The following is a 12025-nucleotide window of genomic DNA, read 5'->3' on the forward strand; positions in this document are numbered from 1 at the left end:
TTCAGGATTGTCTTTTCCTTCCATGGATATTTGAAGCACTATTCATGCCATTAGCATTTTACCTGTTATTTATTCTTCCAACTATTTGCCAGGTTTCTCAAAATATTTGTCTATAATTTAGTTTTTAATTGGGATAATCTCTTTGCAGTTTCTGATAGCATCTGCCGAAACTGTCTATTTTGGTTTAAATTTTCAGCATTTAGAATCTTATTTGTTTTCAGCACTCAGTTTATTGTCTCTGTAATGTTTGTGAAAACAAGACGTGTTTGGATACTGTTGCAAATACAACTGCAATCCTCAAAGGGCTTAAGTACATTATTAGTTTATGTCATTTCTTTGTAAAATAAACAGTCTTAGCAAACATGAATTCAAGGGTATCCAGCAAAGATCCTATAGCAGAGCGGTATCCAGTACCTTCCGAAGAAATAAATACTGGGACACGAGGAACTGCAGATGTTGGAAATTTGAGCAGTGGTGCATATTTGGCGACAATGGACAGGCAACAATTCAGTTCGGGATCCTTCTTCAAACTAATTGTAGTTAGTGGGGGCATTGGATGAAAGCTGAATAAGGGGTGTGACGGGACAAAATCTCGCAAGTGATAAATGGATACTGATCATGGGGTTTGATTGGCAGATCGGCGTTAAGTGACGAAGGAGGCAAAAGGGTGTCAGATAAGGAGAGGAGTGAAAGCCAGAGGGAGAGGGAGGAGCGAGAAGGAAGGAAGGAGGGAGGGAGGGCGAGGGAGAGGGAGAGGGAGAGGGAGGAGCGAGAAGCGAGAAGGGAGGAACACGAGGGAGGAGGTAGAGGCAGGTGAGTGTACGAAGGAAAAGGAACAGCGTGACTGGGGTGTGGGGAGCAGGAGATGGTGGGAGAAATTAGATCCTCGATGACACTTTATTGTCAATTGAGAACTTTTTCTTGTAAAGTCAGTAAACATAGTAGTCAATATATGCACAATAAGCTCCCAAAATGTAGGTATAATATAACATTGAATGCTGGAAGCACCCAGCAGGCGAGGCAGCATCCGTGTGAAGATAAACAAGGTTTATTATTTTTAGATTGAAGATGCTTCATCTGATCTAAGAAAGAGAGAGAGAGAAAAATAAACATTGCTTTAAGTTACAGAAAGAAGAGTAGTTGAAAAGGACAATGGGAATATCTCGAATCGGGTGAGGTTCTGCGGCACGGGACAGCTCAAGATACTTTCTGAAGATTGAATGTAGGTTCTTTGCCAAGTAGTCACCAATCTGAATTTGCTTTCTCCAAATCAGAAGAGAGCACATTGTGAACTTTGAAAACAATGCACCAGATTCGATGAAGTGCAAGTGAATTGTTGATTTTGATATTTCCCAGAAATTAGGTTGTTGTGTTCAAATTGGCCACTATGTTACCATGAGAACGACGACTTCCCGCCTGCTCTGCCATACCATGACCTCAGCCCACTTATCTTGCACTAACCCACAGTGAGTGATCCTCCTGGCATGCACAAATCTATCAATTTCTGCCTTTAACGTACACCATGACTAAGCCACCGCAGCAAGCTTTAGAGGATTGCAAAGGGTTATGATATTCTGGGTTAAGGCATTTCTTCTCATCTCAGCCCTGGACGTCTGATTGCTTATTTTGAGATTGTGCCCCCCCCCCCCCCCCCCCTTGTAAATATCGCCCTTGCATTTACCGTGTCAGAAAATGTTGCAACGCGCTTTATGACGTGCTGTAAGGGGCTATCGCAAACAGAAAACATCTTTATTTCTTTCAGCAGAGTGGCAGTGACTTGTGTGGTCAGCGACATCGCCAAAACAAAGTTGACAAAGTCCACTTGACAGACAGGTAGCCCGGGCTGCACAGGGGGAGGTGGGGGCGATGGACACTGGGGGCTGTAGTTCCAAGTGCGACGTGGTGTAGGGAGGAGGGGCGAGTGACGGCGGCCCAGGACTACAGCTCCCGGCAGGCGCCGCGGCCAGCCGTCCACCGGTACCTTCGATGCCCAGCGACCATGTCGTCCCCCGGCTTCGCGTAGACAGAGGCTGAAGAGGGAAGGGCTCGGCGGCGTCGCTTCTCCCCCGCAGCGCAGCGACAGCGCCGGCAAGGCACGGCAGCCACCAGCGATGGGGTCCAGGATCAAGTGAGTTTAATCCGCCGCTTTTCCTTCGCCGGGAGGCTGCCCGGATCCGGAGCCGCGCGAAGCGCCAGGCCCTGGCATCCCCGGGCTCGCCTGCTCAGCAGCCCGGCGCACGGCACCTTGCAGCCGGCCGCGCTGCAGCACCGTGCAGGGCCCGGGGTTCAGCTGATTCGGGATCCACGGGTTCTGGAATTAAGTGAATAGATGGAGGTGGGATCGGCGGCCAGGCTGAGATTTGAAGCATGGAGCATCTGTCTTCAGGCAGCCTGTAATTTCATTCAGTAAACATCAGCTTGTAATGTCAAAGGTACACAGCTGCATGGTGCTGGGGGTCGGACCCTCCCTCCAGGGTCAAAGGAACAGGTTCCACTAAAGTGCAACATTCCTGACAGTCAGTGCTGGGTGGGCAGTGAGTGAGCCCCGCACCGAGGGAGGGAGAGAGGGAGGGAACTCCGCACTGTGGAAGTGGTGGGAGGAATTGCCCTGCTGTGGATGGGGGAGGGGAGACATCGCCGTGCTGTGTGGGAGGGGCGCCGAGGGAGCTCTGCTTCAGATGGGGTGGGGGAGCGGTGTGGGATCGCTGTGCTGTGGGAGGTGCGCTGAGGGATCGCCGCACCGCTGGAAGGGGCATTCATAAGTGAAGGGAGGAGAATTGGGCCATTCGGCCCATCAAATCTACTCCGCCATTCAATCATGGGTGATCTATCTCTTCCTCCTATCCACATTCCCCTGCCTTCTCCCCATAACCCCTGACACCAATTCTGTGCTGTGGGAGAAGTAGCAAGGGAGCGCTGTGTTGTGGCAGCGGAGACAAGGGTGCTATGGGAGGGATGGCGAGGGAGCTCAGAACTGTGGGAGGGTTTGGAGGGAGCTCAGCACCGTAGGAGGGATCTGCACTGTGGGTGTGATGGCGAGGGAGCGAGGGATCACCATGCCATGGAATGGAAAGTGAGGCATTGGGGGTGCTGCAGGGAGGGAGTAGCGTGGGATCGCATGCCACAGTGTGGACCGACGAGGGGTTGCACGGCGCAGGTGTGGGGGCAAGGAAGTGCTGTGATGTGGGGGGGGGGGGCGAGGGATCTGCACACTGCAGGGAGAGGTGGCAAGGAAGCTTGGTGGGAGGGTCGGCAAGGGATCATAGTGCCACAGGAGGGATCACGGTATTGTCAGAGGGGCAGGGCTGAGGAAGTTGGGTGCTGTACTTCGATTGGTGCCATCCTTTGGTTACGTCTTTGTCCAAGATCCACTCTACTCTCTGATGTGGTTGTAAAAATACCCACGCTGTTTAGTATGAAGCAAAATCATCTTCTGTCTTCTGTACTATATTTATCCCTCACTTTGCAAAATTCTGCTAATTATCCTATTCCACTGAAGTTGGCCCTGCTCTATGATTGCTGTTGAGTTTCACACACTACAGAACTTAAGTTGCACTTAAAGTAGACAATTTATTATGTGGGTAGACAAAAGTGCTGGAGAAACGCAGCGGGTGCAACAGCATCTATGAAGCAAAGGAAATAGACAACGTTTCGGGCCGAAACCCTTCTTCAGAATGTGAAGCGCAATGGAAAGGATGTGAAGGGTACTTTGATTGTGCATGTCATCTCAATTCCTTTTGCTTCTTGCTCTCATTTAAGAACAGCTTTAGCTGGATGGGAAAGGTTTCTGAATCTGACCTATGTTAACATCTCAAATGATCTGGTTATAAATTGTCTTGATTTTGAGTTTGGCACTTTATGTTAACATTCCCAAAACGGTACAATGATTTTTTTTTTACTTGCAGTAGCACAACAGTATAGTTTAATTCATTGTCACATGTACCATGGTGCAGAGAAAAGCTTTTGATGCGTGCCAACCAGTCAGCAGAAAGACTATATATGATTACAGTTAAAGCGTCCACAGTGTTCAGATACATGATAAAGGGAGTAACGTTTAGTGCAAGGTAAAGTCTGATTAAAAATAGTTCTAGGGTTGTGAATGAGGTAGATAGTAACTCAGGACCGCACCCTAGTTGTTAGTAGGATGGTTCAGTTGCCTGATAACAGCTGGGAAGAAACTGTCTCTGAACCTGGAGTTGTGCTTTTTCACACTTCTGTACCTCTTGCCTGATGGGAGAGGGGAGAAAGAGGGAGTAACCGGGGTGAGAAGTCCTTGATTATGCTCAAGAAGCAACTGCAGATGCTGGAAAATCGAAGGTAGACAAAGCTGTTTGAGAAACTCAGCGGGTGAGGCAGCATCTATGGAGTGAAGGAACTATTTCCTTCGCTCCATAGATGCTGCCTCACCCGCTGAGTTACTCCAGCATTTTTGTCATCCTTGATTATGCTGGTGGCCTTGCTGAGGCAGCGTGAAGTGTTAATGGAAGGGAAGTTGGTTTGTGTGATGGTCTGGGCTACGTCCACAACTCCCTGCAATTTCTTGCAGTCATCGATGGAGCTGTTCCCAAACCATGTTGTTATTCTCTCCGATAAAATGCTTTCTGCGGCGCTTGATATGTAAACATGGTGCTCTGTAATAAACCAAAAATGTTCAGTATATAATTTTAATAAAGGTAAAACAAATAAACAAATACCTCATAGGACATTTGGAGATGCACCCAGAGGTGGATCAAAGGAGCAAGTTCAAATCTGGAAAGAGAGAGATTTGTGGAGGATAATGCAGTATTTAGAGCCTCAGCAGCTGAAGGCTGTCAATGGCAAAACAATTGAAATTTGTGCAACACAAAGGGCTAGATTAAAGCTATTGTACAAAACTTGGAAACTTAAGGTGAGCGGGTAGAGATTTAGGAGTGACCTCAAGGGCAACATTTTCATTTGGATAGTCCGTATCTGTAATGAGCTGCCAGAGGAAGCTGTTGAAGCAGATGCAATTATAGCTTTAAAAATATGTTTGGACAGGTAATTGGATAAGAAGGGTTTGGAGAGCTATGGGCCAAATGGGACTAGCCCAATATGTCATCTTGATTAGCATGAACAAAGTGGGCTGAAAGGCAAGTTCGATGCTGTATGGCTCTGTGACACTAGAACATATACTAGTTCTCATTTGCACACATAATGAGTTATATGGACTCATTGTGTCCATATGGACTAAAAAAACGCCAAAACAAATCCATGAAGGCCTTAGCATCTGTTACTCATCTGGAACATTTAAAATGTGATGAGTGCATTGGGTAGATTGTTCCAGACCACTGTCACTATTTGTATGAGAACATTTTCCTCAACACCTGTCTCATCCTTCTATCAATTAGCTTAAATCATGCACCTTCATTTTCGATACCCTGCTAAACGAAACAAAATAGTTAATCTCTATTCACGTTATCCAGATCTTTCATAATTTTATATGCTGAGTCTCAATATTCTCTGCTTTAAAGAAAACGACCCAAGCCACACATGTGAAACTTTTCTTCATCTTAAAATTCACCAAGCTAAATCCTGTAAACGAGGTCGAAATCTTGTAAATTCCTGCCTGTCCTCTGAGACGACCACATTCTTCATGCAATGAGGTGACTAGTACAGTATTACATAACCTAACTAATGTTTTATATCGTATGATCTCTCTGCTCAAAACAGAATGTTCTGGAGGAACTTAGTGGATCAGGCAGCATCTGGGGAGGGAATGGACAGAAGAACTTTCGGGTCAGGACCCTACCTCAGTCTCGTGATCTCTTTGCTATTTTATTCTGTGCCTTGGCCAATAAAGACACTTCTATCGAGCTGGCGAAAGGCAAGATCATGAAATGATTTGAATGGAGGGATGAGAATTTTGAAATGCGGTTGATGCTTAATGAGGAACTCAAATACGTTATCTACTTCAGAAATGTTGACTGAATGGAAGGCGTCAAAGGTTTTTAGTGGGTGGAAGAGACATTGACCAGGAGACATTTGAAGGCTAGGGAAAATCTGGAGTAGTCGTTTAATATAGTCGTATGTTAGAAATCGCAGTTCACTTTCATTGGCATGTTCCCTGAAACTCAAAATTCACATTGTGTCTTAACGTTTGGAATTGATACAAAAATGTCATTTTCATTATGTTTGTTTTGAGTAATCTAAAGACAACAATTATATTTGAAAGAAGAGGGAGATATATTTGTAGTTCTAATCAAATGACATGCAAATACTGGCAGAAAATAATGTTTGATGATCATGTCCATTGATTAGCTTAAAGATGCAGCATGGAAATAGACCCTTTAACCTACTGAGTCCATGCCGACCGATGATTGTCCCATACACTGGTTCTATCTACACACTAGAGACAATTTACCGAAGCCAATTAACCTACAAACCTGCATGTCTTTGGCATGTGGGATGAAACCGGAGCACCCGGAGACCATACAAACTCCATACAAACAGCACTGTAGTGAGGATCGAACCTGAGTCTCTAGCTCTCTAAGGCACCTAATCTTCTGCTGCGTCACAGTGCTGCCCTGTGGCAGAAACCGTTGGTCAATGAGTTTTGAAAAGGAGTCAGTTTCAACACAGTGACAGAGGGTGGGAAACGAGTGAGTTTGACAGGAAAGAGAGTAAAAGCGAAATTGGGAAAAAGCAGAGAAGGCAACTCTCTGTAGAGAGAGTCAACTCTGACCAAGAGTGTGCCAAAGGCATTGGACGAGGGTGCTGCTATCTGGTGATGTATTTTATATTCCACCGCTGTTGAAAGAATATAAAGGTAGATGTAATCATTGCCCTGCGCTTTTACTATTGGCGAGCATGGCCAGGAGTTTCTGGTTATTCCTTCACCTTGAATGTTTTAGAGCTCGATGTTGGGATAGAATCCCACAGAAATACAACTGACGATTAGCTGAGTTTACATAGCTGGTGGATGTCTAATCAGAGAATAGTACATCCAAGATGAATGTTATTCAATCCACTGAGTCTGATCTGGCTTTTTTTTTTAAAGAGTAAACTAATTTTTTCACATTTCCCTACTCTTTATAAACTCCACACCCTTGTACTTCTTGTTCTTTCATGTAATCCCTCTTTATTGGATCTGTATGCACTTCCCTACTAGGCTATGCATTCCAGATCCCAACCACTCATTAGGCAACAATTTATTTTGTCTGAAGAAAGGCCATGTCCTTAAACGTCACCTACCCATGTTCTCCAGAGATGCTGCCTGGCCTGCTGAGTTACTCCAGCACTTTGTGTCCTTTTGTGTATTAACCGGTATCTGCAGTTCCTTGTTTCTACAATTTATTTTTAATCTTTTGCTCATGTAAAACTTCCACTCTGTGATGACAGCCTCTGGTTAATGATCATTGAATGATTAGGAATAGTTACCCTTTGTTTCCTCTTCCCAAATCTTCAATATTTTAAACACCTATCTCTTCTTTGAGTCATTCTTCATGGAGCCACACCTGTGTCGGTTTTATTGATCTTTGTAAGACATAAAAGGCTGGAATTTCCATTCCGAATTATTAACGTGACCTTTGCTGGAAATACGTTTACGTGAATACTGATTAAGAGTGTGTAACTTTTGCGTTCACGTCCTTTGGAGCTATTGATATTTGGCTTCTCACATTAATTCACAACTGCTCTGCTTGTGCATGTGTTTTTTGATGTTAATGCAGTTAATTCTATATGTTATAATTGTTTAAGTTGTTTCTTCATCCATTTATGGATGATCCATATGAATGAGATGAAGAATAACCTCAGACTGTTTAGCTTGTGCTGTGAAGGTGAATGGTAATGCATCACAAGGTCAGCATGGTTTGTAATTTTTTAAGGGACATGAAGATGGTCTTTTTTCACGGAGAAGGAGACATTTGGGTCTATGTTGGTCCATGCATTCATTCCATTCATTGAACAAGGACCAGGCCCTTTGGCCCACAATATCTATTTGGAGCATGATGCCAAGATAAACTAATCTTATCTGCCTGCACATGACCCATACCCTCGATTATCTGCAATTCCAGATGCCTCTTAAACGTCACTATCGTATCTGCCACCACTGCCCTCCTGACAGCGCGTTCCAGGTAACCTCCACCCTCTATGGGGAAAAAAAATTTGCTCTGCACATTTCGTATAAACTTTGCCCCTCTCACCTTAAAACCATGTCCTTTCGTCTTTGACATTTCTAACCTGGGAAACGTGTTCTGACTGTCTGTGCTTTAAATGCCACTCATAACTTAAATTCTTTCCTTCATTCCTTCTCTACTTCCCTCTCAACTGTCCATCAATTTCCCACTGATTCTTTTGTTATTCGTCTACACCATCATATCTTGGGATGTGGTGGAAACCAGAGTACCTGACAGATATCCACATGGTTACGGGGAGAATGCACATACGAGCCAGATTCAGCATCTGACAACAGTATTGATAATGGGTCTCTTGTTTCCGTGAGGCAGCAGCATTAATTGCTGTGTTACATTGCCACCTTAGTTACTCCTGTGCATTTGCTGTCATGTTGGTTGTGATATTTTATGGAGTCCACGAAAGGATGTCGGGGATCACAAGAGGAAAGAATGAGTTATGCCTTTTATTGCATTTTGCTGGCCCTAATGCTGTTGATCATTTGTCTGATAGGGAGCTGCAAAGAGCAACGGCTTTGTGTTGTGGAATTTGCATTAATTATTACTATAGTATTTGTCATGATGAATTTATCTGCAATTCACTGTCATGGTTGAATTATATTTATAATTAATGGTTCAAAGGAGGAGCTACAGGGTGCAACTTTAATACAATAATTTAGGCTAACAGCTAATTATCTATAATTTAAGCAACAATTAAATGTTAATCTTTATGCAAAGTACTGTATTTAATTCTTCAGATACAGCAAAGCAGAGGCAAAGCTTCATTAAATTCCAACAAATCATTTGTTATATCCTTCTTCAGAAATATTTTATTGTGCAAGAACTAATTTGTTAATCAAATGATTTTTGTTATTGATATGATAATCTTGAAGCAGATATCTGGAGAAGTGCCTTGAGACACCGAATGCGAAAGTTGATGCATGTCCCAGTGCCCTCCATAATGTTTGGGACAAAGACCCATAATTTATTTATTTGCCTCTGTACTCCACAATTTACAGAGTGCAGAGGCAAATAAATAAATGATGGGTCCTTGTCCCAAACATTATGGAGGGAACTGTAGATCAGGGAGATACAGCAAAGAATTACCCAGAAACTCCATTTGGCCTGTTAACAACTATTCCTCCCCTGGCTCCTCTCACCTTTTTTCACCCTGCCGTTTGACAAGGGTTGGAGCTTTGTAATTGTAATGTCTTTTCTTGGCATAGTATTTTAACATTTAAATTTTTTTTTCCCTTTTGGCGGGGTATAATCCATCATTAAGGATCTTTTCTCCAGTATTGCATATTTTAAAAAAAGATTGGGGATGGTTGACTTTGTGATTTTACTTACTTTGAAGAGGTTATCTCTGTACTTTGATCTCTTTCTTGCTATCTGCCATTTTGGGCAGATGATGCAATTAGTAAAGCACCTCGGAGCAAATACAGGTTATCATTTATTGCAGACTTTAATGGATTCAAATAACTGGCGCTGAAGTATAAACCTCTTTGGCAGTGGAACAGCTAATTATTCTGAATTGCACATGAAGACCAAATGGAATTTCATTAGAAGTTATTCAATCAAGTGGGAACTATTTACAAGTTATCAAGTGAACTCAAATCTGGATTCAAATAAATATTTGTTTCCAACATGATTGAATTGTGACTTGCTTTGGTTATTAATTTAAAATGTATTTAATTTACGTTACTACTAATTTAATTTACTGTTGGTTTAATTGTTCTGATTCATGTAAAAATCTCTTGAACTGTGCCAAACATGTTGCCCAGGTGATCAATTACTGAGAATAATGTGACAAGCTAATTGATTGAGCAAATCATTACTGCTGAGCTCACTTCCATTCTTATGCAACACCCAGACATGAACTTTGTATTTTGGGTGGCACTTAATAGTGACTGGGTACAGACATCTTTATTGTTTTTATTCATCTCTGCCAGGATGCTCCTTAATTTGAAATAGTTACTGCTTCTCCACTATCACTAACTGAACTCCATCATGCAGACCGGACTCTCCATCTACACTCTGTATTGCTTCGGGAAAGCAGTCAACATTCACCAAAGACTTTTCCCACCCCGTCATCCCTTCTTCTCCCCACTCCTGGCGGGTGATAGATACAGAAGCTACAAAGCGCGCACTACCAGACTCTAGTGCAGCTTCTTCCCTTCTGTTATCAGACTTCTGCGCGGGAATGTGTAGGAATGGGAAGGAGAATTAAAATGTCCAGCAACCGGGAGATCAGGATGGTCCAGGCGGGCTGAGCGATGGTGTTCCGTGAAACGATCGCCAAGTCTGCGTTTGGTCTCGCCGATGTATAAGAGTCCACATCTTGAACAACGGATACAGTAGATGAGGTTGGAGGAGGTGCAAGTGAACCTCTGCCTAACCTGAAATGACTGTCGGGGTCCCTGGACAGAGTCGATGGAGGAGGTATAGTGGCAGGTGTTGCATCTTTTGCGGTTGCAGGGGAAGGTATCTGGGTTGGGAGTGGTTTGTGTGGGAAGGGATGAGTGGTCCTTTCAGGTTAGGCAGAGGTTCACTTGCACCTCCTCCAACCTCATCCCTCCTCTCTCAACTCTGTCCACCGTCTATATCTCTTGTTTCCCTTATTCCTAACCAGTCTGAAGAAGGGTCTCGACCCGAAACGTCGCCCATTCCTTCTCTCCAGAGATGCTGCTTGTTCCGCTGAGTTACTCCATCTTTTTGCGTCTATCTTTGGTTTAAACCCGCATGCTCCATTCCTTCATACACATGAATTTACTTAGTTGCTTGTTTTCCAGTTTGGTTGATTTAATTGAAGTACTGTATCATTAGGTTTGTAAATTCTTCCTCACTGCCAACGTTTCAGCATGTCTTGCAATGGGTTGAAAAGTGGCGATCGTTTATGGTCTCACAATGGTTTACAGAGTGATTGATTCACTCCAGTTTCCATAAAAGGAATAAAATCTTTTTAGTTTAATTTATTGTCACGTGCATACGTAACATGTACTTTTATGGAAAACGTTGGTGACATTTTATGGAAATGTTGCATAGTGTTCAACAGAAGTGCAAGTTGTTCTATTTTTTCATCAGTATAGTGACAAAATAAATCATCGATGAATTAGCTTTCTGTTTCAATTGTTACCAGATTGACACTTTGGTTAATGGCACTTAAATGCATTTTTACTGTACTCTTCTCTCCTTTTTATGACTAAAACATTAAAATCAAATTAATATGAAGAATTTGACAGTAGGGCATTAATATAATTTTGGGCACAATTCTGTAAAAAAAAATGGCGGAAAATTTGGTCACAATTTGAAATTTAGGAACATGGTTTTCCCACAGTCGTTCTTTTGATGGGTTTAGCTTGGATACAATTTTAGTTTAGTTTAGCTTAGAGATACAGCATGGAAACAGACCCTTCGACTCACCGAGTCCGCACCGACCAGCGATCACCGCACATTAACACTAACACTATCTTACACACACTAGGGACAATTTGGGAGGAAACCGAAGATCTCGGAGAAAACCCACATGGTCACAGGGAGAACGTACAAACCCCGTACAGACAACACTCGTAGTCGTGATCAAACTCGGGTCTCTGGCGCTGCAAGCCCTGTAAGGCAGCAACTCTCCAGCTGCACCACCATGGTTGCCCTTTGATTACAAATTACAAATATGTTTGCTTATCATGGCAGACCTCCCGAGTAAGATTCCAGCAATAATTTCTCTCCAAATTCTTGGCAAAAGCCCCAAAGTTTGAAGATATTTCCAAGCGGGGACTGTGTCGCAAATGAATCGTAATTACATTGAAGGAATATTGCATATGTCTTAAATGAGGAGTGATGTCTTGATTTTTGTGTTCTGAGGCAGTTAGTAGACTATGATTGTAATGTGTAGGAAG

At 43.3% G+C, this 12025-nt stretch overlaps 1 protein-coding gene across 1 annotated transcript in view; it reads left to right on the plus strand.

The window, feature by feature from the left end:
* Nucleotides 1-1733: 1733 nt before the first annotated feature.
* Nucleotides 1734-12025, plus strand: part of LOC129711880 (DENN domain-containing protein 1A-like) — a 472977-nt gene continuing 462685 nt past the window's right edge. Inside the window, 1 exon segment of the mRNA XM_055659869.1 lies at nt 1734-2128. Coding sequence (XP_055515844.1) covers nt 2112-2128 — 17 coding nt within the window. The 5' untranslated portion in view covers nt 1734-2111.

The sequence above is a fragment of the Leucoraja erinacea genome, chromosome 31 (genome assembly GCF_028641065.1).
Source record: "Leucoraja erinacea ecotype New England chromosome 31, Leri_hhj_1, whole genome shotgun sequence".
In the NCBI taxonomy this organism is placed as follows: Eukaryota; Metazoa; Chordata; class Chondrichthyes; order Rajiformes; family Rajidae; genus Leucoraja; species Leucoraja erinaceus.